The sequence below is a fragment of the Drosophila navojoa genome, chromosome 5 (assembly GCF_054131105.1).
Source record: "Drosophila navojoa isolate 15081-1374.11 chromosome 5, UAZ_NAV_1.0, whole genome shotgun sequence".
Taxonomy (NCBI): Eukaryota; Metazoa; Arthropoda; class Insecta; order Diptera; family Drosophilidae; genus Drosophila; species Drosophila navojoa.
The window spans coordinates 6,445,129-6,458,863 of record NC_142893.1 but is presented as its reverse complement, the minus strand read 5'-3'; the positions used below and the strand labels follow the sequence as shown (position 1 = coordinate 6,458,863).

Here is a 13,735-nt window from a genome sequence, read left to right as displayed (position 1 = left end):
AAACTTTTCGCCTTTTGCCAGCCAGATAGACGAAGAGCACGAGCGTGAGCGAGAGAGAACGACAACTTAAGAGAGCAGCCCTTGCTGCTCTGCCTGCACCTGTTTATATGCTCGGTGGCAGCCAATTTAAGAACTTAACTCGCTAAATGTAAAAATAATTGCCACTAAAACCCCAAAAAACCAAAAGTTTTCTATGCACAAATAGCAAAAGTTTAGCTATCAAATGAACATGAATGCACAATGTGCCTAACTCTCTCTCTCTCTCTCTCTCTCTCTGTGTGTGTGTGTGTGTGTGCATATGCCTGATTTAGTTATGCATTCATTTTGCTTTATGAACTTTTCATGGCTGAGTGCGTGTGTGTGTGTGTGTGTGTGTGTGTGTGTGTGTGTGTGACCAATTGGATTTCTTATGAATGCAACTTTTTGACTTTGTGTGGTCAAATGGCTTGCCAAAAAAGTTAAAAAGTTAATACGCTTCAGGCACAAATTCTGCCAACTCAGCCTCTGCGCCTTCAAAACTATTTGCTCAGATATTAATAGAGACAAAGTGTTAATAGAGACAGTTACTTGTAAAAGTGTTCGTTGAGTTAACGAAAATATAGGACCACGGGGCAAAAAGCTGTCGTTGTCAACCCTAATATTTCGTCAATCGAGATCGAAAATCTATAATGGAAATATTGTTCTATACAAATATAGATATTTGTTACCGTAATAAAATTGTACTAGAACTTAAAAGCCAATATACAGCATATTAATAAACAAATTTTTTAAAATTGAAATCAAATGATACCCTGATTTGATCTATCGATATCAATGTATCGATAAAATTTCTAATTAAACTCTAAACTCTAAATATATCTAAATATATCATATAGATGATATTTTGGTTTGCATAACCAACGAAAAAAACTAGTGATAACTCTGTAATATTATGGATCATTACAGTTTATGGCTAACATATAATCTGATAAATTAATACAGCCGAGGAGTCACGATAATTTGTACCTCGGCAAATTGAAAAATCGAAAAATCACTTTGAAAGAAATGCGTGCTCCATAATTCTCGACAATTTGTAGTTCTATATAAGTCGAATTATAGGGATTCCACTATATATATATTTACTTAACATGGCTTATCTATGAGGAAGCTTCTGTTTAGTTTCAGCTGCCGTAATCGATGACAAATCAGGATTTAGGCATCGATAGATACTCTTTTGGCTGAGCTCATATATCATATACAATTAGCTATTACTCACAATCTATGTGGTGTACGTGCAGTTGAGCTTGAGCAAAGCGAACTTTGTGTGCAGAGTCGAGAAAGCGAGAGAGAGAGAGAGAGAGAGAGATAATAATGTATTAACCGATAAGGCTAATAAAATTACTTCTTGTAATCTGTGATAGATAGCAAGCAGGTGAGACAGAGAGAGAGAGAGAGAGAGAGAGAGGGAGAGAGAGGGAGAGAGAGAGCGCTGATAAGTAATAACTATCTGTCGCTGCTCGCTCAGCAAAACAGGCGGGTATATCAGTTGACTTTTGATGTCGTGATATAGTTATTATGGGACCACTTACCTGACACCACTTCCAGTCATAGAGTCTTGCCTATCGATTCTTTGGAAACCAAAAATATTGAAAATCAATCGTTATCTGCATCATAAAACAATTTCTCTCTCAAAATGAGATAATGGGAGGCAACCTGTGATTTGGGGCTGATAAAAATAACTTTTGCTTATGCTCGTTCACAAGAGAAATGGGTATAGATCTATACATAAATATTTACATTGCTTTGCTTATGCTTGCTCGATAAGTAAAACGAGCTAATTTGTAAAATATTATAGAATGGAAAGATATTAGCTCAAACTCGATGAGATATAAAATATATTCTATGTTATAAGGATTTAAGTTTCAACTGAACCCTCTTTTAGTATATATATTTTATCGATATCATAGCTGGATGAAATGTGACGACACTTTCTATGGCTATCAGTCCGAGCGAGTATTACACAGTCTATATGCTATAATTGATGGAAATTTGTGATCTTCTGTAGAGTGAGCGAGTATTACGCAGTCAGTAACAGTTGATAAGAGTAATCGACATGTATTTCGCTGTTGGAGCAATCCGAATTTCAGTCAGTCTTCATTCGCCGATTCGTAATGTTAACCAAACAGCATTGCCTGATCGCTAGTGGCCCGATAGCCATGGGCTTGGCCCTAGCTACATTTGCCATAGATTTAAGCTATTCCTATAGGGATTGTAAGTAACCGATGTATATGTATATACATATATCCTCAAATATATATATATAATGCGGATTGGTTGATTAATTGTTGAACATTTAAATGTAGATGCCGCGTTTCTCAATATTTTGCGTTGCCTGCAGTTGATGGCAACCATTTCGCTGCTCTTTGGCCTGCTGAAGAAGGATGCGCTGCATAAGGATAAATTTGTGCTCTTTTGGCTAATTGTGTCAAGTTTTTTGTTCAGTTTCCTCTGCTACTTTTGTATTATTTATATTGGTGGAGAACTATTCGACTTTTACGATTTTATTGACTTTGTGGGGCAATTCTTTCTGCTTTGCCTCATTGTGGGCCTAACAGGTAAGTCGTTCAGTTGAGTTCAGATTGAGGCTCAAAGTCTTCCAATTGATAATCGCAATTACTGAATATCTGAAACATCTTTGTTGCAGTTCTTATGGGCTATTTACTGTATTTCGTCTATCAGAAATATGTGGAGTTGTGCAAGGACATCGCAGAGGCAGCTGCAGCACAAGTTCAAGTACCAAATCCAATTGTTCAAAGCAAGGATCCGTTGCCTTCGTACGATCAATTAAATGTAACCATACAGAATTAATATGAGCCAAAGTTGATTTTCAACAAAAGGCGCAATAAAGTTGATAAGTAATCGAAGAACGAGAGTGAGAGAGAGAGAGAGAGAGGGAGTGAGCTGGAGTGAAAGAGAGTAAACAATCAAATAAAGATAAGCATACTATCAGCTATATACAAATATTGATTTACACTTATCACTGAGTTTAGTTAGCTTTGAAACGTTGTATCGCCATGTTTTCGCTCAAGCGATATATGGAAATTGGCATTGGCCTAGCCGTATTTGGCCTGACAATGGCCACAAATGCGCTGCCTTATCGCTGTAAGATCCACACACATATTATATACTACTAGACTGATATCGAGTGTAAGCTCAATTTCTATTTAGGGAATTTCAAATTGGAGGAAATACGCCTATTGCAATTTGCGGCCACTATGGCTCTGCTATTTGGTGTGCTGAAGGCACATAGCCAGCACAAGGATAAATTTCAGATATTTTGGATGATCGTAACCTCGATCACACTCATCGCCCTGCTGTATGCGGGCTTGCAGGAAGTCGTCAAGCATTACTCACTGCTGGGCAGCACTTTGGCCTGGTCTATTGCCTGTGAGTTGGCTAAATTGGCTAAACTTTCTATTTATATGTGTATAAATATATAATAATATTTGCTTTTTAAGTGCTCGTTGGGGGTCTGCTGAACATCATGTACAATCATTATGTGGAAACAACTATTGAGGCCGCGGAGAGCAGCACTGAGATACTGCAAACGCATCAGCCGCCTACGCTGAGTGCCAAGGGCCCGATAAACTCCTTTGTTTATGGATAATTGGCCTAAATGGAATTCCATCATATTTATTGCGAATAAAAATACAAATTTAAAGCTTGAATCGAGCGATAATTAAGCAGGGTGTTTAGATAGAAATGAGCTTTCGAAGAGCAGGTGGCATGCGGCATGCGGCATGCTTGCCCTTTTGCATTAATTTTAATTAAAAATTGTCTATTCCCATGCCACTTGATGCTCTAAAGTGGAGCTGAGTCCAAGTTTTCTTCAATTTGCATTTGGCCAAAGGCAAAGCCAAAACCAAAGGCAAAACCAAAACGGAAGCCCAATGCCAAACAGCAATGCTTAAATTTATGTTATCTAAATTGAATTCGTATGCTGGGCAAGTGTGACCGGAGAAGTTGTTTAATTTGTGGCGGTAACAATTATTTTAATTTGCTCATTTCCAAGGCAAAAAAACAAAAAAAAAAAACCTTAAAAAAAGTAACAATGAAAGAAAAAGCACTACAACTTTTCTAATATGCGCGACAAACTGTAAGAAACAACAACAACAGCAACTTGAACAAAAATAAAAATAAAAGTAAACACAAGCACAATTATTCCCGGAAGTGCTTGAAAGTTGAATTTAGCGAAATGAACCCGAATAAAGTTGAAATCTCCCAGGCGTAAATAAACTGGCGCTCAACTAGCGCCATCTATTGTTTGGCAGCGCAAACTGCTTGCACTCATTTGCCTTAATACATACTTATTTGTGTAAGTATATAGCAATTCTTAAAGCAATTTATTAGGGAATACGCCTTTATATTAGTATTAATTATATTTATATATATATATTCTTTTTGTAGTTAATATTTATATATATTTAAAAAAAAAATTAATTTGTGTTTTGCGAAACTTTTGCTTTATTACTAATGTTTATATATTTATTTATTATTTTCTTTTTCGTGTTCTCCTTTTTGTTTTGTTGTCTTATCAGACGTTCATGTTTATTGCGTCAGCTTAACAATCATAATATCGAATATACGTCAACTGGATTGAGGTGATTTTCGGTGCACGCGTGTCTAATCGTGTATATTTCGCACCTGAATGTAATTTGTTCGAAAGCTAACTAGCGAAGCTTTTAAATGTTGAAGGGGTGTTAATTAACTTTCTCTCTCGCTCTATCTCAAGCTAACTCTCTTTTAATCTATAAATCTGTTTCCATATCTCTCTCTCTCTCTCAATCTTACTTTCTCTAAAGTAAATCTCGTTCACTCTCTCTCTCTCTCTCTCTCCCTCTTTCTCTGTCTCTATCTGTCTATCAATTTATCTATCTCTCTATTCTGCTTTAAGTTCTTATCTCTTTCTAAATTCACTCCTTTTCTTGTCATTACCCGATTACTTTATTATACTTTTTTTATATCTCTCTCCCTCTGTCTCTCATTCTCACTCTCACTCTCTCTCTCTCTCTCTCTCTCTCTCACTCTCTCTCCCTGTCTATCTATTATAAAACAATAATATCTAATCGATTCTCCTCTCTGCATATACTTTGATTCTTAATATTGTGCAACGAGACATTTGTCATTTGGAGCTGCTGCATTATTGCGAATATGTCAAATCATTGAGATAAAATAACGGCAACAGCATTTGAGCACGTATTTATGTGGCTAAAGCGTGGCATAAAAATATCATATTAAGCTGGCATTAAAATCATGGCCTGTCTATGCAGGCTAAGGCTAAGGCGCGAGGATGACAGCACAGGCAAAAAAAAACAATTCGAAATCGACACAGTAATAAGAAGAATCCAATGGGCGACTGTCAGAGAGAGAGCGAGAGAGAAAGGGAGAGAGAGAGAGAGAGAGGGAGGGAGAGAGAGAGAGAGAGAGAGCTAATGGCCCAGGCCATGATCACACATACTGTATGTGTGTGTGTGTTTCAATATGAGCAGCACGTGCCGCAGGCCAACAATGAACCCAACATGAAGTCTTTCTCACACTCCCACTCTCCCTCTCTCTCTCTCTTGTTCTCTCCCTCTGTTGTCTGCTTCGAGTACTTATGCAAATAATTTACATGGTTTTGTGAGTCGCGCCTAGTGGCCAGCAGTTGGCTCAATAAGCCTCTATATGTTTGCTTACCAGTTTAGCTGTTGCCTTAAATTTCAGCTTAAAGCTGATGCGGATGCGAATGCGGATGCGGATGCGGATGCGAATGCGGATGCGAATGCGGATGCTGTAGCAGTGCCAGTGCTCCAGTTCGATGAGTCTGCGGCTCATCGATTAGCCATGGCTACAAACAATTCATTAGCCGTTGACAGCTCAAGCCGCCAATTGACAAGGCCCACTCAAAATATGGCCAGCGCACGATGATGAGCCGCGGCCATTTGGCCTGATTGGCACCCATTAACAATGGCCAAGTGGCGTGGCATGGCGTGGCGTGGCGTGGCGTTCAAGAGAGTGCGCGACAATTGAATGCCATCAAATTAAAGCTGGTTACAAACAAGCAGCTGCCAGAGCTGCTTGATATGGCCATAAATTGTTAGCCAGGCAGCTGACAGTTAATAGAGGTCAGCTCTAAGCAACACACAAGGCTAACATGCTAAGCAGCAAATGCGATGCGCGATTATCTTAATTTATGCACAAGTGGCCAACGGCTAGTTGTTCGAGCATGTATGTGTGTGTGTGTGTGTGTGTGTGTGTGTGCAGCTGGCAAAATAAATATAAATTGCAAAAACTGTCAAAGCCAAAAACCCAGAAAGATGGAGAATGCAATGTAAAACGCTTAAAGGCAAAACTGACTGGACGCTTGTGTAAGAGTGTGCGTGTGTGTGTGTGCATGTATGTGTGCTTTTGGCACAATAAAGAAATTTTTATCGCTGCCGCATTTAGACATTTGAAGTATGCGCTGCAAAATTTATTGTTGCCCCGTTTTTAGCTTGTGTTTCAATACAAAACCGATAAGGCACATACACAACTACACACACACAGACACAGACACAGACACAGAGACATACACATATATCCATTCGACCCCCAACGCTTGACGTCTTGGAATTTCAATTTCCATTTTGAGCTTTAAACAAAAACTTTGCGTACTTTGGCCATTTGATTTTCCATCAGAACTTAAGCTTGGTCCAGCTTATCAGCAAATGGGGCGTGGCAGTGATGTGAGGTACAGAGGCTGCTTTCTACCTGTTGAAAAATAGTTTTCCCATACCAATTTTCTAAATGCACGCCAAACGTCAAATGCAACAAATGATGAGACGCAGCGCAGCAAAAGACCCGAGGGGCAAATGAAAGATAACGTAGATGGAGGCAGAGAGGGAGTGGGAGGGAGTAAGGGTGAGAGTGGGAGAGGGACGGGCGTGAGGGGCGTGACAGAAAGCCAAGCGACAGAACTGTCATTGATTGTCACACATTGTGAGCCAGGGGGAAATGCGCTCTATCATGCTCCCTATCTCGCTCGCTCGCTCTCCCTCCCTCTCTCTCTTACACTCTCTCTTTGTAATTGTGCGTGTTGCAGCTGCTGCTGCTGCTCTCGCTTATGGCTAGCAGCAATCAGCTTCTAAATATCGCATGGCCTCAACATTTGTTAAACAATGCGAATGCTCCCCAAAGTGCTTCAATAATGCAAACGCAATGCGCTATAGGAACAAAGGAAAGGCAAACAGCAAAACAAAATAAAAATATGGAGAAAAATGAACGTAGCTGACCATCAATGCATTTCCTGCCAAATGTTCTAATAACAGTGACAGCAGCTGCTACTGCGCCTGCTACCTGCTGCAGCGTGACGTCAATGCAAATTGTTGAGCAACGTTGCGTATACGCAATATGTGCCCAAATTTATGACAAAGGAAGGGCTTTAACTTCTTGTTTTGATCAATTTTTTATTGCATTTTCATCATTATTCAGAAACGTAAATAGCAATGATGATAAAAATTATATTTACAAAATTAAATTTTTTTGTATTTATTTTATTTTGGTATAGAATTATTTAAAGCTGCTTGGCAAACGAATTTTATTTATTTTTTTTTAATGATTATTATTAGATTTATTATAAAAATATATATAAATTAAATATATCAAAGTATTTAATTTATATATATTTTTATATATTTAATATAAACATTTAATTAAAAATTTAATTAGGAATTTTAAATGTTTGTTTATTTTTTTTTTTTTTAGTGGCAACCTAAGGGATATGCATGATAATAATAACAATGCATACAATTAATTAAATAAAAAAATAAATAAATTGCTAGTTTCAGTATTTACAAATGCTTTCAGTAGGATTTGTGCTTAGATAATTTTTCATTAAAATTTATAGCTCCAAAAAGTATGCTACACTTTTTAAATTACACACAAAATAATAGCCCCAAAATAAACCAAAACAAAATAAAACCAATATCTCACACCACTAATCATTCCCTTGCCATTTAATTTCCTGCCACGCCCATTGGCTCATCCTGTGCAGGAAAAAAAAAAAGAAACAAACAACGAGCTGTAATTAATTTCTTTTATAGCCCTGCCACATTTAACTAACAATTTCAGTGTTTTGCCTATTATTTTAATGGACTTGGCTTATAAACGTAGAGCGAGGCAGAGTTTCTATATAAATATTTTTTTTTTTTTTTGTTTAGCAGCTGCGCTTGGCCAAGTGCGCTTTATTAACTTGTTTTTTGTGCCCAACTGCACAAGGTAAATGCGCTATATAAAAGTTGCTGCTGTTGTTGTTGTTGCTGCTGCTGTCGGGGTCATTGTCTCTTTGACCAGACACCAAAGTGCCAGGCAGCGTCTGTTGGACGAGCGCGCGTGTGAATCCTTTTACGTTCATTGTATGTACGTGTGCGTGTGTGTGTGTGTGTATAGAATTTGTATGCCCTGCGTGTGCGAATAATACACACACAAAAAAAGGGCAACGGCACCACCCACTGCCATCTCTGGGGCATAATTTGCGTTTAATGAATTGTGCAAAAAAAGATTTTTATTCACTTAGCACACACACACACATACCCACACACACGCACACATATAAGGACAGCACATGTGTATGGCAGAGGGTAGAGCATAAGCCGCTTAGCCAATATCATTTTTGGGCCAAGCAAATTGAAGGCACTCGCAGGGTCTACCTACCCTCTCCCCACCTTCTCTCTCTCTCTCTCTCTCTCTCTCTCTCTCTTTCTGTGTCTCCTACTGTCTCGTATTTTTTGACAAAAACAGCTAATTCCTCTTAATGCCCGTTAGCAATTCGATCAATTATTTAGTCATTAATGTTGCTCGCTTCAACGCTCAATTTTGCAGTTTGATCGATAAATTTTAGGCCAGCCACGAATTCCCTGGGAAATTCTTGATGGACCTCAAAATAAATGTATTGAACTCGAGGCCGACAGCAGCAGACAGCAGACAGTATTCAATCTATTGTTGAATAGACTTTATTCATGATTATTATGAAAATCTTTCAAAATTCTTGCATTCAAGCAAGTCTCATTAAATCTATATAAGGGAAGTTTTAAGATTTTTGTTTGGCTGTTGCTAGGCAGCTGAATAAAGAAAAGAAAACGAAGAGAAGAACAGCTTAAAGAGCTCGTTTAGCACTTGAAGCTGCCCATTACTCGCACACACATACACAGGGAAAGGAAGAGGGAGAGAGACCAGCAGCAGCAGCAGCAGCTGTCAGTTCATCATTTCAAGTGCAGCAACAACAACAACAACAACAATACTTAACACCACATCAACTTAAGATGCTAGCCGGCGTGACAACAACACACGCCAACTTTTCAAAGATATGCGCACAGTAACAAAAGGCAGCCCAAACACAAACGCATAAATAAAAACATGCACAGACAATGAGAGAGAGAGAGAGTGAGACAGTGTGAGAGTGAAAGTAAAATGAGGAAAAGGAAGCGGTAATTTACACAGCCTCTTCGCGTGCGCCTCTCAACGTAAAACGTCGCAAACATTTTGCTGATATCGTCGCGCGTTTGGTTCCGCCCATTGCACGCCTTTATCTGACGTCTATAGATGCGTGCCATGCCGCCAAATATCCTGTAAAATACATCTGAATCGGGTGTGTGGTTAGGAATGGAAGTAAAAACTAAATTTGAATGCATGGCAAATGGATTTTTAGTTTAATATAATAAATAAACAATGAGTTTTGTATTTCTTTTTCTAACCGAATATCTATGAATTACTCTTTTTTATGAAGAAAATCGTTGTGATACATATATATTATATAAATCCATTAAAATCTTCTGTATAAGCTTGAGTCAAAACAATTTATAAATTAAAAAAAAAAATAATAGTAAATAAATAAAAAAGCAACAAAATTTTTCATGACTCAATTTTCATTAAATTATTTCACTAAATAAAACAATATTTAATTAAAAAAATAAATAAAAAATAATAATAATTAAAACTATTTTTTGAGTGAAGAAGAAGAGTGTAAGAATGTAAAATTAAAAATAGAATGAACATTAATAATAAGAAAATAAAAAAAAATAAAACAAATTTTTTGAATTGAGATGAAGAAAAAAAAAATGTAAAAATACAAAATAATTAAGAATATGTAATTTTTTTCAACAAAATTTTAGCACAATAATGTTTAGCTAATGTTAAAAAAATTAGAAAAAATTAAATATTTATATACATGTATACATACATAAAATACATTAATTTTCAAATTATATAAAAAAAAAATAATTATAAAAATATATAACAATCCACATAAATGCTGCTAGTAAACTAAATATAAATTATATAAAATAAATAAATAAAAAAAAAAATCAGACAAATATTTGCAAAGAAAATAACTCTTGTAAAAATCATAAAAAAAAATACTTCAAGTAAAAATATTCCTTAAAGCTTTAATGATAAATAACTACTAAGCATTAGCTTTCTCAATATAAATGTTGAGCTTGAGCATAACTGGAATTTTTTAGTAAAGATATATGTATATTGAAGAAGAGGAAAAAAATCATAATTAAATTCCCAACTGTCTCTTTTTTTCAATTTTAATTAACAATTCTGCTACTCGCACACAGCGCATCCTCTAGCCATGCATTGCTCATTTGCGCTTTACACTTTCTTTTCTCTTCTCTTCTTCTCTTTTCATTCGTTGCTTTTTTTTCTGGAGCACTTTGGTACTCATTTCGCTGCATCGCTGTCTTTTGGCTCGTGTCGATTGTCGCCTTCCGTTGTGGCCCAATCATTTTACGTTCCATAAAACATAAATAGAAATCGATGCTCAAGCCGCGCAGCCCCCAACTCCCACTCCGTCTCTCTCTCTCCCACTCCCTAGCGCTGGCCCCAGCCTCAACCTCAAGCATTGGCCGTTTCATTGCCATTTCGATTGTCATTGTTTCGTCTGCCCAGCGACAATTTGAATTACCACGAAACAACAGAGAGAAAAAAAAACAGCAGAAATAGAGAAAACCAGAAGGAAAAACTCTGCCAAAGGTTGAGCCCAGTGGCTGAGTGCGTGTGTAGGAGGCGTGGCGAGGTGAGAGGCGTGCTGTAAGCGCTGCGGGGGGCACTTGGCGTATGTCGCACGTAGTATCTGTTGTCTGTCCTTTGTTGCTGCTGCTGCTGCTGTTGTTGTTGTTGTTGTTGTTGTTGCTTGATTGCTGCCGTCCTTGTCTCGGCATCGTAACGCGCTCCCCAGGGCAACATTTGGCGGTTTTGCTTCTTTTTTTTTCGTGTCTCTCTTATTTTTTTTTTTTTTTTTTGTCAGCCTGTGGCATGCCAAGTCTATAATGCAGCATTATTTTATGTCGAGCCAAGCAATTTATTGAATTTTCTCCATGGCTGCCTGCGCCCCGATTCCATCTCTCCGCAGTCTCACTCACACTCTCCATGTCTTATCATCAGTGCCTGAGTTTCATTTTTGGTTTTAGCTTCTTTGCAGTTTTCGGGCTCTTTTCGTGTTTCGTGTTGAAGTATTTTATGGCTCTTTTGGCGTATATCAATAAATTTTTAATACATATGATAAAGTGCGTCAAATGATGATTGAAATTGAGCTAACCAATTTCCAATTGCCAAGTCGCCCGCCACGCACTGTCGTGATATCTTTCGTCCGTGTTGTTGCAATGTGGCTGAAGGCAGTTCGATCAATGCACTAAATTCAAATTACTTTTTGCCTTTTGTGCAGCTCGAGAGGGACTCATGCTGACTCGCTCGCTCCCTCTCTCTCCCTCTCTCTCTCCCTTTCTCTCTTTCAATCTGCCTTTTTCTCCTTCTGTCTGTCTGTCTATCTATCTGATATCCTTTGCCATTGGCTTGGGCTGGCAAAAAGTGTTAAGCAAAATGCAATTTGCAGCGCACATGTGACAAAAGTTGAAGTGTGGCTCAAAGGCGGAAAGGAAGGGGGCGCGGCTGCTGCTGCTGTTAAGCTGCTTAGCAACAGCTGAGCAAAGTCTGTCTGACTGGCTGCCATTCAAGCAGTGCTACCAATTCAATTGGCCCAATCAAATCAAATGGCAATTCCACTAAATTTGTGATTTTTATGCAAATTTAAACGAAATATTTGCATAGAGCTAATGTAGAAAGTGAGAACGGGGTGGAGAGAGAGAGAGGGAGAGAGAGAGAGGTTTAGTCAGGCATTGATTGTGGCCACGCCCACTATTTAACTGTGTGCGGTAGACAAAAATGTAATTGCCTCAAATGTGTGTGTGCGTGTGTGTGGGCATGTGTGTGTGTGTGTGTGTGTGTGTGTCTGTGCAAATCAACTGAACTCACATACACTTAATTACAGCACCGTTGGCAATAATTTATAATACTAATTAAAATTTGGAGCACGCACACACAGCCAGACACACACAGACACACACACTAACACACGTTTACATAATCAGGGGCAGAAGACACGCCGCTGGCATTGAAAATTTTCATTTGCATGCAGACAACAACTCATGCAAACACACACACACACACACACACACACGCTGAGAGAGACACTCACAAATGTTTGTGTGTGTGTGAGTGTGAGTGTGTGACCTTTATCAATCAAATGTTAATTAAGTTTCAAGTCAGGCAAATGCCTAACCAACTCTAACAATGCCCACAGACTGACTGCTCAAATATTAAATTGGTAGACCCCAAAAAGTCCGCCCACATCCCCCAAAACACACACAAACACACACACAGTCCTACAGGCAACTTAACCTGCCTTGGCTTCAAAATTATTGCGCATACGCCGCGTGTAACACAAGCCACAGTGCAAAATGCTTAAAAAATAATACAAATAAAAAAAAAGGTAAAAAGCGAAGCACTTGACACACACACACACACACACAGGGACATCTTCGTCTGTGGAGAGAAGCGCAACCGGAAACGGAAATGCTACGCAGCACGTGTCATCCGTTACCCATTCCCCCACTCTCTCCCTCTCCCTCTCTCTCTCTGGGTGTGTGACTATCGCCATCTATATGACATTGTCTGGCTTGTTTGTAATGGTTTTTTGGTTAACATGCGCACAGATTGATGCCTGGCCAAATTGTACATAGCCGCAAATTGTGGCCATTTCGGTTGCTGTCAACGCATACCCAAAACAGAGCCAAAGATGGGGCGATGGAAGAGGCAGACGCGACGAAGAGTGTCAGTTGGAGTTGGTCACGTTTTTATGTCATTGCATTCAGAGAGATTTGTTGCGAACGGCAAAAGTTGTATTTATATTGTATAACAGTTATATGCTCGGATCAAGCCTGGAAGCTGCAGTTTAGTGCGAAACTATTGAGCTGACAAACACGGAAAGCAGCACAAATCGTATAAGCATAGGTCTTATATAGCTGGGATTAAGTGAGTCGAATCGAACTTTTTTATGGCATATCGATTTCGATTACATTGCTGAAATGAGAGAGTATTATAAATAAAGCCTATAGTTTTATTTTGTTTTCTTTTATAATATTTTAATGTATTATTTTTTTTGCAAATATCTGAGTCTAGTATTATTTTTAATATTAATAAATTTTGATATTTATTTATTTTGCTTTTAATAAAACTCATCTTTTGTTGTATTGCTTGGAAAGCTTAGAAAAATTTAAATTAAATCCGATATGGCTCCATATTGCGCTTATAAAATTTTTCATTAAAAAAATTAGCTTCTATAATAAATTATATAGTCGAACATGGTTAAAAAAATGGAAGTTTTTATAAATAGGATAAT

The 13,735-nt window shown here is 38.0% G+C and overlaps 2 protein-coding genes across 2 annotated transcripts; both read left to right on the top strand.

Moving 5' to 3' along the window:
• The first annotated feature begins 2,097 nt into the window (after nucleotides 1-2,097).
• LOC108655042 (uncharacterized) lies at nucleotides 2,098-3,000 on the top strand. The gene is made up of 3 exons (XM_018106726.3): nucleotides 2,098-2,250; nucleotides 2,343-2,594; nucleotides 2,684-3,000. Exons 1-3 carry the CDS (start codon nucleotides 2,151-2,153, stop codon nucleotides 2,845-2,847), a joined length of 516 nt encoding a protein of 171 aa, XP_017962215.1. The 5' UTR covers nucleotides 2,098-2,150; the 3' UTR covers nucleotides 2,848-3,000.
• A 6-nt stretch (nucleotides 3,001-3,006) lies between these two features.
• On the top strand, nucleotides 3,007-3,677 carry LOC149090980 (uncharacterized). The gene is made up of 3 exons (XM_089262706.1): nucleotides 3,007-3,141; nucleotides 3,208-3,426; nucleotides 3,498-3,677. Exons 1-3 carry the CDS (start codon nucleotides 3,054-3,056, stop codon nucleotides 3,644-3,646), a joined length of 456 nt encoding a protein of 151 aa, XP_089118832.1. The 5' UTR covers nucleotides 3,007-3,053; the 3' UTR covers nucleotides 3,647-3,677.
• Nucleotides 3,678-13,735: the final 10,058 nt, after the last annotated feature.